At 41.1% G+C, this 14,771-nt stretch overlaps 1 protein-coding gene across 1 annotated transcript; it reads left to right on the top strand.

Annotated features, from left to right (window-relative positions):
* Window positions 1-646: 646 nt before the first annotated feature.
* On the top strand, window positions 647-10,701 carry LOC117496462 (the record flags this gene model as incomplete). The annotated part of the gene is made up of 9 exons (XM_034148137.1): window positions 647-1,006; window positions 5,418-5,771; window positions 6,213-6,230; window positions 6,720-6,783; window positions 6,867-6,910; window positions 7,180-7,330; window positions 9,494-9,607; window positions 10,284-10,351; window positions 10,477-10,701. Coding segments are annotated over 9 exons (1,197 nt in total), but the record flags the coding sequence as incomplete, so codon positions are not given.
* Between the last annotated feature and the right edge of the window lie 4,070 nt (window positions 10,702-14,771).

The following is a 14,771-nucleotide window of genomic DNA, read 5'->3' as shown; positions in this document are numbered from 1 at the left end:
TAAAGAGTCCTCTCCCTGCTGATGTTCAGGTGTATATCAGTATGTAGTGTCTCTACTTTAAAGAGTCCTCTCCTGCTGATGTTCAGGTGTATATCAGTATGTAGTGTCTCTACTTTAAAGAGTCCTCTCCTGCTGATGTTCAGGTGTATATCAGTATGTAGTGTCTCTACTTTAAAGAGTCCTCTTCTGCTGATGTTCAGGTGTATATCAGTATGTAGTGTCTCTACTTTAAAGAGTCCTCTTTTCACACCTCTGTCTGAAACCAGAGCCCAGTCTGCTCTGATTGGTTAGCTAGCCGGCTCTGTTGTGATTGGTCAACCGCTTAGAGATGTCCCGCCTCTTAGCCTATCACGTACCATGTGTTGGAGCGCTAGCCAATAGGAGCACAACTGTTACATAGTGATTTCACTATGTGCCACCACTAGTCTCCTTTGGGTTCATCTTGTTTCTCTTCGGAGCCGTTTTGCATGTCTTTGTATTCTTAGGATCTCGTAGAAGTAGTTTTTTCTTTGTGGTCCATTTGAGTCTCTCTTTCTGGTTGCTCCCTTTTTTCTTTGAGGGACATTTTTAGGCGAAAGCCAGTAAGACACTTAGCCATGCCAAATAACTACATTTTTCACGTGTTTTTTTATCTCCGTTCTTTCAGATTCAAGGTTTCCCTCAACCATCGTCTGCATCATGTGAGCAAATCACCATCCCTCTGTGCAGAACCCTTCCCTACTCTCAGACTGTGCTGCCGAACCTCCTGGGCCACGTCTCTCAGGAGGATGCCCGCCTGGAGATGAATCAGTTTCTTCCTCTGGTTAAAGTGAGCTGCTCCCCTCACCTCCAGCCCTTCCTGTGCTCCGTCTACGCCCCTGAGTGTGTGGTGGGGACGCCGCGGCCCCCCTGCAGGACTCTCTGTGAACACGCACGCTCCGGCTGCGAACCTCTGATGAATACGTTTGGTTTTGTGTGGCCGACAGCCCTCAGGTGTGAAGCCTTTTCCACTGAGTCCTGCGATCACGTGAGTCTGCTCTCTGAGGACAGATGTTTACTCAAAAGTATATGTGTCTGATTTCTGAATATGTGTTAACACTTGATATAAGACCTAATAACAATGCAGTGAGATATAGGGTCTTGTATCTCAGATGAAGTTTGTATTAAGCTTTTCGTAAAAGAAGGATCATCTTGTTTCAGGAAATGAATCTAACTTGATTTTAGAAAACCTTTGAGCATTTCTGGCTTTTAAAAAAAAAACAGATGGTAGTTATGGGTACTTTTTACTGAAGTACACTTCAAAGCCCATACTTCTTTACTTTTACTTGAGTAAAGAAGTTTAGTCAGAACTTCTACTTTTACCAGAGTATTTTTAAACACGAGTATCTGTACTTCTATTTGAGTAAAGGATGTGTGCAGAGGTGGGAAGTAGTGGAGTACTTAAGTACATTTTTCTGGTATCAGTACTTTACTCCACTACTTATTTTTCTGACGACTTTTTACTTTGACTTCTTACATGTTGAACCCAAATACCTGTACTTTCTACTTCTTACATGTTGAACCCAAATACCTGTACTTTCTACTTCTCACATGTTGAACCCAAATACCTGTACTTTCTTCTTACATGTTGAACCCAAATACCTGTACTTTCTACTTCTTACATGTTGAACCCAAATACCTGTACTTTCTACTTCTTACATGTTGAACCCAAATACCTGTACTTTCTACTTCTTACATGTTGAACCCAAATACCTGTACTTTCTACTTCTTACATGTTGAACCCAAATACTTGTACTTTCTACTTCTTACATTTTGAACACAAATACCTGTACTTTCTACTTCTTACATTTTGAACCCAAATACCTGTACTTTCTACTTCTTACATGTTGAACCCAAATACCTGTACTTTCTACTTCTTACACTTTGAACACAAATACCTGTACTTTCTACTTCTTACATGTTGAACACAAATACCTGTACTTTCTACTTCTTACATTTTGAACCCAAATACCTGTACTTTCTACTTCTTACATGTTGAACCCAAATACCTGTACTTTCTACTTCTTACATTTTGAACACAAATACCTGTACTTTCTACTTCTTACATTTTGAACCCAAATACCTGTACTTTCTACTTCTTACATGTTGAACACAAATACCTGTACTTTCTACTTCTTACATTTCCCAAACAGGCTGGTTCCTTTAGTTTGAATGTGTGTTTGGTGGCGTGATCATTATTATTTAGAGTCATTGCGTGCCTATTGATTTGAACACGATCCGTGTATCCATCATTTCCTGGTCTTCTCTAAAGAAGAGGGACCAATGAAAACGTTGTCATGTTGCCGTTGTTTAGCATGGAAACATTCATTAGCAGCGTTCACACCAAGTACTTTCCTGTACTTAGTTCCGGCACTCAGTGCCCCGGCGCTTTTAACCCCAGGGCACTTAGTACAGATCGCGTTCACACCGGAGTACTTTTCCCTGAGGGAAGATTACGCAAATGAGCCGCTGACGTCACTTCTTCTTCTTCTTCTGCTTGGCTTTACTGGCAGGCCACAAACCACTTCACGGCGAGTACAGTAGGCGGCGGTATGCACCTTAAAGTTGTTTGGAATCCGCTACAAAACAAGAGAAGAAGAAGAAAAAAACTTCCCGCGTATACTGCGACGCCCACCCACTCGCTGTACATTAGGCGTCTGTTGTTTACCTTCCGACCTCAGACATGATGGAGATGGAGTCGACTGAAGTTGTGCTGTTTGTGCTCATGTTATACAGCTTTGTAACTGAGTTAATGCAGCCTGAGCAACTTGCGTACAATAACAAAACAAGCCGAGCACGAGTGGTGGTGGAGAACGCTTTTGGCAGACTGAAGGGCAGGTGGCGGTGCTTGATGAAAAGAAACGACTACAAGATCACAATCCAGGTGGCAGCATGTTGCATATTACATAACCTTTGTGAAAGTAATGAGTACAGGGACGAATGGACTGCCTTACCGGCGACCCAGCTTTATGAGGCATCTGAACAGCGTGTAAATTGTAAACATTTTGACAATGTTTCTCTTTTATTTTCCAGTCAAGACAGGCAACATTACAATAGTGTACAGTGTGGCAATATAATAACAATAAACTGTGCCAGGTGTGTTGTATGCACAGTAAATAGGCTCAGCAGCAAACCCACCGTTATTAGTATATATATATCTTCCTGAGACCCACTGCATCCGTCTGCCATAAACACTATGGAAACATACATGTTAGTTTCGGCCCATAGTGGACTCCATTTTGTGTTGTGTAAAATGGGGGGGGGGATTAAAGGTTTGCAAATCCCCATGTCCTCCTCAGAGGACAATCATAAAAACATTTAGTTTTAGGTCAAATCATATTTAAAATGATATAAATTATCATATTTGTGTATGTGCCCCTGCCATTCCTCCACAAGGTTGCAACATTGATGATAAATAAATGACAAATAAAGCTTTGCCAGTTTATAACCGATGAAACATGATGGTATCAGAATAATCACTTACATGTGATGTATAAGATGCTACGGTCACTAAAGATAAAGTGTCAGGAGAAATAAGCAAGATACAGGATCTGTTTAACAGTAAATAGAAGTTCACATTTTTAATGTAAATAAAATAGAAGTTGTACATGTAAATTAACATTATCAATATAAAATAAAGTGTCAGTTGTATCAAGACTATATAATAACAGTAATAACAATAATATAAAATGAACTGGTGAGCATCTTGTCCTCCGTTTCCTGGGCCTTGGTGAACAGCACCATCTGATCCCCGTGCATCGACTCTTTCACACGGCACGCCGGTCCTCCAACGCCTGGACGGTGTCAAAGAAATTCGCATCCCGTGTCCGCTTTCCTATGAGGGGAAAATAAGCAAGATACAAGATCTGTTTAGTCGCCATGTAGTTTTACAACATACTAGGAATGTTTTTTTTGTATTTTCCCAAATAGAATTAAGGTTTCACAAATCTGAAACTGTGTTATAAAGAATGTTTAGCCTCTCTGGGATAATCCAGTCCAAATAAATCGGCTATGCAGCGATATAAGAGGTTCAAACACGGAGGATTGTGCTTCATGTATGCTTGAATTTTGTTTAATGTTGTTGAGGCAAGTTTTCGTACCGGAAGTCATGTGACCTCTAGCCCTGATGTTTACAATGTTTGTGTGAGACATTTGTAAATGCCGGTCTTGGCGAATACGTTTTCACGCTGTTTCATAATTGTACCAAGAAGGAAATAAACATGATTGTGAACATCAGTTCGATGCGTAACGTTCTTTCAAGACAAAGTTACAGTGTGTGTACCTTTGCGTTTGGTTGCTGGTAAGGAGGACGACCTAGCGCTGTGATCTAGAATGCAAAGCTCGCTTGTTTCCAATCCCGAAAGTTGTCCATCCTCGCCTGAAACAGACGATTAGTGCCATGAGTTAGTGAAGCAAATTACAGAAACACTGCACAGTTATTCACAAGTCAAACGTTTTCATAGCGGCCGAGAATATCTAGCTAGCTAGATGTAGCTAGCTCGGGGCCGGTGTTAGCCTATTCCGCGTAGCATGGCTAGCTTGATCTACTGAGCAAATAAAAGTACATCTGAGACCATTATTGTGCAGATTAAAACCCCAGTGCATGTAGTTGATTTTACCTTCGTCGTGGTCGTCATCGTTGGCCACTGAATCCGCCGTTTGTAGTCCTGCCCGAGTTTCTTTATTTTTAGCCGGTGTGTGCCGTGGGGCTGTGCACGATTCCCAGGTCGAGTGAAAGCTACTGAACTGGCTTCAGTAGCATTCCCTGGGTCGCGTCCTCGGCGTAGATCTCCAGAAGCGCCGACACCTCCTCATCATTTCTTGATGCTTGCCATAACTGCTTTCAAAAACAAACCCAACGCTCTGTCGGGATTTTGTAGCGAGGGAAAACAATGGCGTCTCCACACAACATTTTTCACAGTTGTACGGGCGTGGTTTGCAATTCGCCCAGCCAATCAGCACTGGGGCACTTTTGGGGCACTTTGCACCCTCAGGAAAGTACACTCTCTCAGCCGGCTCTAAAAATGGGGGTAAAAGTACCCGAGATTAAGTACGATTTTTGGTGTGAACGCGACATAAGGGGTACTCACGGAACTAAAACGCGAAAAGTACGGTGAAAGTACTCCGGTGTGAACGCGGCTATTAGCTAACAATGACATTATTGTTCTATTAATATAAAGGGAGGTCAGGTACTCTTTAAAACAGCTGCTAGTTATGGGTACTTTTTACTGAAGAACATTTCAAAGCCCTCTTTACTTTTACTTGAGTAAAGAAGTTTAGTCAGTACTTCTACTTTTACCAGAGTATTTTTAAACCAGATATCTATACTTCTACTTGAGTAAAGGATGTGTGTACTTCTGCCCTCTCTGACTTGGTGCACTCTTCTTCTCTTGCTGCAGTATGGAGTGGGCAGCAGTGGGGGGGTCTGTGAGCCGATCACCATCCCCATGTGCCAGCACCTCTCCTACAACCAGACCATCAGCCCCAACCTGCTGGGACACACCAGTCAGAGGGAGGCGGTGGGGAAGATGTCCTTCTTCAACGCCATGGCTCAGTCCATGTGCCCCGTGGACGTCCGCCTGTTCGTCTGCATGGTGTACGCCCCCAAGTGTTCGGGAGGGGAAGTGCAGCGGCCCTGCAGGTCCTTCTGTGAAAGAGCCAAGCGGGGCTGCGAGGGGACGATGGCCAGCTTTGGGGTTTCCTGGCCAAACGACCTGCAGTGCAACGCTTTCCCCGAGCAAATGTGTGTATCGGTAAGAAACGGACACGTTGTGGACAGAAATATATTTAGACAGGTTTTGATTCGATTTGATTTATTTCGAACGTGTAAAACAATAATACAATAATAATAATGAAATGAAACTGATGATACTGTACAAACCTAAGCAGTATCAAATTGATAAATAAATTATTATTGATTTACAAATTAAATATAACAAATGATCTACCTAGTTACACATCTGAGAAGGGGTGGGAAGAAGTTTACACTTATTTAATCCCACCCCTTCTCCCAAAAACTAAATTATTAATATATATATATTTTTTTCTTTGAACAAAACGTACATCTAAATGTATATATTGTTTATGTTTATAAATAGATGATATCATAGGGTTTAATTTGATGATGTAAATGAATGATCATTGGACCTTTGCTGTTCTGTTTTTACATGACATCCTTTCCTTTTGTTTCACAGGAAGACAGCAGGCCAGATGTGAGTATTTACCTAAATAAATGTTCATAGTTCTTACAGTAGAGGACTTAACTTAAGGGTTTAAAGGTAGCTAAAGGGTAAAGTTAGTCGTGTTGGGATGTTGTCCTCATTGCTGCACCAGTGACTCCTACTGTGTTGATTTGAGAGGAATAGCATGTGTCCAGTCCAAACTGGAAGAATAAAATACCACAGAAATCTGCTAATTGACTATTTGTACATCAGTTAGTACTCACCTGTGTTTCCTTAAATAAAACGTCAGAGTGATCGAAGAATCAAAAAACAGAGAAAAGTCAGATGATTTGAAGTTAAAGGGGGCTGCATTTAACAACAGCAACACTTTATTAAAACATCTGTTTCAAATTTCACACAACTCTTAGCCTTTGGGGTAAAAAGTCCTCAAAATGTTTACATTGCATTATTGTATTATATATATATTGCATGGCCATGTTGTGTTGTCAGTTCTTGGTTCATCTCTCTTGTTTCCGACAGACGCTGGATGCTGAAGGAGTTCTCGCTAAGCTGAACGCCGGGGGCTACACCGTTCGTGGCAATAGTCTGTTTATTTTCCACTTAATATATTCAATCATCTGAATGAGAAGTTTTTACACTCTAACATATTTATCGCCCCTTATTTAGCCCTGACTCTCAAGACAGCCCGTCTCCTGTTGACCTTCATGGACGTATCCTTTGCAACGGCCAAACATTTCTACTGGTACCAACCTGATCTGATGCAATATTTAGCTCAGAGAACAACGTTATAGTCTAGTTTCCCCATTGATCAACTGTGACAAAAAACAGTAAATGGGGCAGCTTTAGCCAACATTGCTAATTTCCAGCTGTTGTCCCCGGCCAGATGATAACGCTCTTGAAGTTGATTCCCATCTATGCTATAAGGATATTGAGGTGCATTCCTTCGACTAATTCAAGTTCTTTAACCGAGGGCTTTCAGGCAGACCGGTCTGGAGACCTGAATGTGGTCGAGGTCTTCAAGATGGAGCACTATGCGGCTGTTGTCAGGCGGGAATATGTGGAGAGCTACGAGAGCAGGAACCCGCCCTCCGTCACTCAAACCCAAATGAAAAGGGCTTTGTCCGTCCACGGTGACTCGTTCTGTCTTCACACTGATTGCTTTTCTTATAACCACGTATTGAATCATCAGCCTACAAGCTTCTAGACACATTAAAGGTCTCCTATCGTGCTATTTTTAAGCATATCTTATGGGTCTCAGATATATAAAAATATATAATATATGATGTGTTTTGCTCAAAATACCAAACAGATCATGCATTTTAGACATCCCTCATATCCCTCTATTCCAGCCCTGTTAGAGAAACGCTGATTCGGGGTCCTTAGCTTCAACAAAGAGGGGGTGGGAGCTAATGCCTGATCAGAATTCTACGGAGATACTCAGCTAAATGCTCCCGTGATCAAGGATTATTTCTGAAACAGTATGGAGTTCAAACTATTTTTCTCTCTCAGGTTTACCACAAGGTGAGTTCCTTTTTGTATTTCCTGCTTCTTTACACATACTCTCTCCAGTACAGGTTAGCTCTGAGCGTTAGCGATGCTTGCTAATGTAAACAAGACCATATTACGTCCAAAACACGTCGCGCATTGTTTCTGATAGCAACGTTTCTGATAGGGCCGTGGGTGTAAAGCCCGCCCACATTTCAGATATTACGTCATATTGGACGCAAATCTGGATCAGCTCCGTGGTTCCCCGTTTTTAGAGATTTGGGTACGGAGGAAAAGAGAGGGTTTTATTTTCTTTGTGAGCAGTGGCGGCTGGTGGAAAATATTTTAGGTGGGGCTGTGGAAATGGTGACCAAACAATACTAGGGGGGTCCGGGGGGATGCTCCCCCGGCAATGTTTTTTGAGAAAAGACCCCCTAAATTATGACTTCTGGTGATGTTAGAGGGGGGGGGGGGGGGGGGGGGGGGGGGGGAAGGACAATTTAAGACTGATCAATACCTCCATAATCTTCAGTGTGGTTAGCTATGAATCTTCCAAAACTTCCAAACACCTTGTCCTGGACATAGTTTCTACAGCATAAACTGTGCAACAGTACAATAGGCACACACAAACTGCAGAACACCGGGGCTTTGGGAGCACTCAAAATTACTTAAAATGATTTAATTCCCATTTACCTATTAAGGGGCTTTTTTCCCCGTTTTTTTTCTCACGAAACTGTGTCTCAGGGCTTCTTAAAATGTAATAAACTATTCATGTGTCCTACTCAGAGGAAACGCAGCTAACTGATGATATGAACCATGTTTACCGAAACAAACACCAGTCTCACAAGAAGCGTCTAAATGAGCCCTGAGCGAAAAAATGCTAACGCACTCTAGGTATAAATCAATCGATATACTTATCGGATATGCACAAACAAGCTTACAAGCTGAGATTCCACAAATTCTAGAAATATAAGTATCATCACTGAGCGATCAGAACTCGCGACAGGGGAAGTAAATACAGACATCACACGACGTAGCTTTAGGTAGCAAAACACGGAGATATGCTCACCTTTTGCAGAATAACAATTCTGATCAAAAAACGAGAAAAACGCGGCTGAAGGTTAATCCATAGGTTAATCCAATGTGTCTGTCACTTTGAAAAAATGATTGATGATCCATAATTCAATTTTTTTCAAAAACTGAGTTTTCATTAGCTGTTAATGGTAGCTTCCAGAGGGTATGACAGCTTCCTGTTTTGTCTCCTTGGATACGAGTCCAAACAACTCACAGACTGCACCGGGCGCTGACGTAGGAGCCCTGTGACCATCAGATTTGACGACGCTGATTGGCTGAAATTATGTTTCGGCGGCATAGTTTAAAGATAGCAACAGTTGGCTTCTGCTGCACTTGCTGCACTCTCGTCTGGGCGCTATGCACAGCGCCCAGACGAGAGGGAGTAATGATACCGGGCAAGGCCAGGCAGGAAACATGTGACTTATCAGTAACTTTAGACATCGTAACACAATTTTAAAAGAGATTTTATTGTAGATTATACATTTTACTGATACCAATTATATAATATTTACCTTGTTTATTAAAAAATATATATATATATATTTTTATTTTTTATTTTTAATGTGGGAAGAGGGGGGGCGGCGCCCCTAGCGCCCCTATGGGCCGGCCGCCACTGTTTGTGAGTCTCCTGACGGGGACACATATTTATGTATAAAAAAGTGCATGATAGGAGACCTTTAAGGAAGCAGAAGCACTCGAGTTGCATTTTGCTTAAATCTGGTGTTGCCTTGCAGAATTCGACTTGGACGATGAAACCTTCATAGTTCTGTGGAACGGGATCCGCTCCAGAGACGGGATCGAATACGACGAGTATGTGGCCGTCATGACCAAACTCCTGATCCTCAGAGGTAATATCAATCAATCAATCAATCAACAACTTTATTAATCCTGCAAGGGGCTATTGGTTATGAGCAGCTTATGTCATGCACACAGGCAAGAACATACAGGTTCATAGAAACCAAATGATCTGTGCCCCACACTTAGTACTGCCAGTGGTGGAGAGCAACACAGTACAATTACATAATTCTATAGTACATGGTCTTTACTTTACTGTATTTCACCCAAGATATATAGTGCATCCACAATGTTGAATATAAGCTTCACGTGACGGCAGATCTGGTCCAGTGTGAGTTATATTTCTGAATCAAACGATGATGAACTGATGTTTTGGGTTTGAGGAGACTTCTTGTGTTAAAATCTACTTATTTATATAAATAGTTATCACCGCAATAAACCGTATTTAATTTTGTCTTAATGAACATTATTTAATTTCATATTCTGTTCTTGTACATATCATATTCTATTTACATGTATATAGACTTCTTGCACTATTGTATTTGATTATATATGTTGCATTGTTGGAGGAGCTCAGGTCAGAAGAATGTCATTGCCATTTCTAAACTGTAGCTATGAGCATATGACGATAAAACCTTTGAATCTTATAAACAGCCGATTCTGCACGTGAAGATGTGTAAAAAGTTGTGGTTATAAATCAGTGATAATAACTCTTGCTTCTCGTCTCAGATCGTTTCAATACTCATCAGCTGAGGTTACCGTGTGACTGCCAGGTGGCCAGCTTCTCATACAAGCAGGTGAGCTGGCAAATATGCATGTGGGAATATTCAGATCCCATTTGGATGGATGACAATATCCTGTATCTGGCGTGGAATACATACGATTATATTTTAATTTATAATATATTTTTTTCTCCTTTCAGTTCATGAAATCAGCCATAATCTGAGGGTCACATGGAAGCTGAATGGATTAAGGGAGGTTTTTAATTAGTACAGATGTTAAGAGCTGTCATTTTATTTCCTACATTCACAAATCTTCGCTCTTCAAGGAGATATTAAACACTGAGAACAAGTTGTTGAGAGTTCAAGATTTTCTTACCAATGTCTGAAGTTTGTGTTTTTGGTTAACATGTGAATTCTGTACAATGACTTCCCACTTACAATAAAAGGTAATTGGTTAAAATATTCTTTATTTCTGTTGGCAGTTTATATAGAGAAATCTTAAAAATTGCAAGTACAATTATGAGTGAACAGAAGTGAAAAATTATAACAACAATTCAAATAAATCCCAGCAGACCGCAGCAAAGTAGCTAAGCTTTATAAAATGAACGTAATAATATTTAGTGCGAATGCTGTGCCTTTCCACTATAGTACTTCAATTTTTCTTTATTCTTCCCCTTATTAGTGTGAATGCTGTGCCACAGCATTCCACTATAGTACTTCAATTTCTTTATTCTTCCCCTTAAAAAAATTATTATTATTATTTCAACCATACTTTGGCTCTCCATAACTTCAGCTTACTTTCAGCTACAGAAACCATTCAATATCAACTATTCAGCCTGTTCAGGAATCGATGGGAAACCTTCAACTTTTTAAAAATATGTTATACTTTTTGAAATATTCAGCTTTTTAAACTCTTTTTTTAACATTGAAGTCAATGGAGATGCCTTCAAATCCTCTTTTCCTACACTTTGCGCCAAATGCTACTCCTTCCACATACTTTCAGCTAGACACTTCATTCCAACTTTCAAATGATCACAACACTACTTCAGCTATTCAACTTGACTTTTATTTTTGATATCTTTACACTTCTTGATATAATTAACTTTGTTTGGAGCTTGGTAAAGAGGCTTTCTTCAGATTTTAACATTAGTGTGGATGGAGCAGCTCGTTAAGTCTAGAGTGCTTTGATCTCAAAACAGAGTGCAGCAGTGCTCCCCAAAAATGTTTTAAACTTGCCATAATTCCCAAACCCTACACTCCTCAGACATATTTTTTCATGAAAAACGTAGGAAAACCTCTCCTAGGTTGGAAAATTAAAAAAATTAAGAAGAAATATTAAACAAAATGCCTCTTGAGGGCATGAAGAGACAAAAGTCCACCTAGCTCCCAATTGATTCCAATGTTAAATCTTTCCGGAACTTTCTTCAGAACAGAGAGAAGTACACTTTAGACAAACTGCTCCCATCTCCACATTTTACACACAAAACCAAAAAAAAAAAACATATTCATTGGGGTTCCCTGATGCTCACGGTCTGGTCATTTTTTGATAGGAGCCATGGTTTTTGAACAGGTGGCAAAATTGTCAGATACAAACCTCAATGCATTCTTAATGGGACTCAGTGCTGCAGTGGGTAAATTGTCATAAGTCGTCACCATGGTAACCTTTCATCTCTGGGTTTACACACACAGGTGTTTGTAAACATTCACCACTACCCTACCTCTCTCTCTCTCTCTCTCTCGTTTTTGAACAGGTGACACAATTGTCAGATATACTCCTCAATGCATTCTTATGGGACTCAGTGCTGCAGTTGGTTGTCTTTGATCTCTGGACACACACACAGGTGTTATGAGTAGGTGCTCAGGAACAGAAACAACACTGACAGACTGGACTTTAACAGACTGTCTCAGCCTATTATTTTCTGTCCGATGGAGACTTCATACTACTTACATCTGATATTTAACTCCTTCAGCCTAATTTCAGCTGCAGAAACCATTCAACTATTAACTTATTCAGCTATTTCAGGACATTGAGGCTATCAATGTTGTTGTTTATACCTTTTTAAACCTTTTCTTTTAAATATTAAGCTTCTTCACTATTGTTCCTACTCTGCAATGCATTTGAGCTTGTAACAATTTTGATTCAAATCATTTCACTTTTTCTGCATTTCTCTGCTAAGTTCAGCAACACACTGACTTGGTCTCTGTAGTTAAAAGCAGCTACCATTCAGCTAATAACATATTCAGCTTTTTCTGCATTTTCAGCTAAATTCAGCCACAAATGTTCACAGTTACAGCATTCGCACGCATTTTCTGCAGGAAATGCATTTCTAGTTATTTCAACCATACTTTGGCTCTCCATAACTTCAGCTTACTTTCAGCTACAGAAAACCATTCAAATAATCAACTATTCAGCCTGTTCAGGAATCGATGGGAAACCTTCAACTTTTTAAAATATGTTATACTTTTGAAATATTCAGCTTTTTAAACTCTTTTTTTAACATTGAAGTCAATGGGAGATGCTTCAAATCCTCTTTTCCTACACTTTGCGCCAAATGCTACTCCTTCCACATACTTTCAGCTAGACACTTCATTCCAACTTTCAAATGATCACAACACCTTCAGCTATTCAAACTTGACTTTTATTTTTGATATCTTTTACACTTCTGAGATAATTAACTTTGTTTGGAGCTTGGTAAAGAGGCTTTCTTCAGATTTTAACATTAGTGTGGATGGAGCAGCTCGTTAAGTCTAGAGTGCTTTGATCTCAAAACAGAGTGCAGCAGTGCTCCCCAAAAAATGTTTTAAACTTGCCATAATTCCCAAACCCTACACTCCTCAGACATATTTTTTCATGAAAAACGTAGGAAAACCTCTCCTAGGTTGGAAAATTAAAAAACATTAAGAAGAAATATTAAACAAAATGCCTCTTGAGGGCATGAAGAGACAAAAAGTCCACCTAGCTCCCAATTGATTCCCATGTTAAATCTTTCCGGAACTTTCTTCAGAACAGAGAGAAGTACACTTTAGACAAACTGCTCCCATCTCCACATTTTACACCCAAAACCAAAAAAAACAACATATATCAGTTCATTGGGGGTTCCCTGATGCTCACGGTCTGGTAATTTTTTGATAGGAGCCATGGTTTTTGAACAGGTGGCAAAATTGTCAGATACAAACCTCAATGCATTCTTCATGGGACTCAGTGCTGCAGTGGGTAAATTGTCATAAGTCGTCACCATGGTAACCTTTCATCTCTGGGTTTACACACACAGGTGTTTGTAAACATTCACCTCTCTCTCTCTCTCTCTCTCTCTCTCTCTCAGACACATCAAGAGAAATGAGAGAGGGTGATAGAAGAGTGATAGGGTGATCAAGAGAGAGAGAGGGCGATCAAGAGAAGAGAGAGAGAGGGCGATCAAGAGAAGAGAGAGAGAGGGCGATCAAGAGAAGAGAGAGAGGGTGATCAAGAGGAGAGAGAGAGGGCGATCAAGAGGAGAGAGTGGGGCGATCAAGAGGAGAGAGAGAGGGCGATCAAGAGGAGAGAGAGAGGGCGATCAAGAGGAGAGAGAGAGGGCGATCAAGAGAGAGAGAGGGCGATCAAGAGGAGAGAGAGTGGGGCGATCAAGAGGAGAGAGAGTGGGCGATCAAGAGGAGAGAGTGCGATCAAGAGAAGAGAGAGAGGGCGATCAAGAGAAGAGGGCGATCAAGAGAAGAGAGAGAGGGCGATCAAGAGAAGAGAGAGGGCGATCAAGAGAAGAGAGAGAGGGCGATCAAAAGGAGAGAGAGGGCGATCAAGAGGAGAGAGAGGGCGATCAAGAGGAGAGAGAGAGGGCGATCAAGAGGAGAGAGAGTGGGCGATCAAGAGGAGAGAGAGAGGGCGATCAAGAGGAGAGAGAGAGAGGGCGATCAAGAGGAGAGAGAGTGGGTGATCAAGAGGAGAGAGAGGGCGATCAAGAGAAGAGGGCGATCAAGAGAAGAGAGAGAGGGCGATCAAGAGAAGAGAGAGAGGGCGATCAAGAGAAAAGAGAGGGCAATCAAGAGAAGAGAGAGAGAGGGCGATCAAGAGAAGAGAGAGAGGGTGATCAAGAGGAGAGAGAGGACGATCAAGAGAGAGAGGGCGAGCAAGAGAAGAGAGAGAGAAGACAGAGAGAGGGCGATAGAAGATTGAGAGGGTGATCAAGAGAAGAGAGAGGGCGATCAAGAGAAGAGAGAGAGTAATGTAACCTAATATAATGTATAACTACTATGAAAATGTTCAAAAAGTGCTCAAACTTCACATGTGTGCTAACAGTCCAGCCGTGAAGACATCTACGGGACAGTTTTGAGATTTCTTCAAATGCCGTTGCCATGGCAACACAATGCTCACCATGAAACACGGTTTTCTCATAACTTCAGTGAAAATGCTCGAAATGGCCCAAAACCTCACAGGTTTGGTAACGATGCAGCCATCAACACATCTAAGCGTATTATGGGGTGTCATCAAATGCCGTTGCCA

The sequence above is a fragment of the Trematomus bernacchii genome, unplaced genomic scaffold, assembly GCF_902827165.1.
Source record: "Trematomus bernacchii unplaced genomic scaffold, fTreBer1.1, whole genome shotgun sequence".
Classification (NCBI taxonomy): Eukaryota; Metazoa; Chordata; class Actinopteri; order Perciformes; family Nototheniidae; genus Trematomus; species Trematomus bernacchii.
Note: the sequence above shows the minus strand (reverse complement) of the source record. Positions and strands in the feature narration are given on the sequence as shown.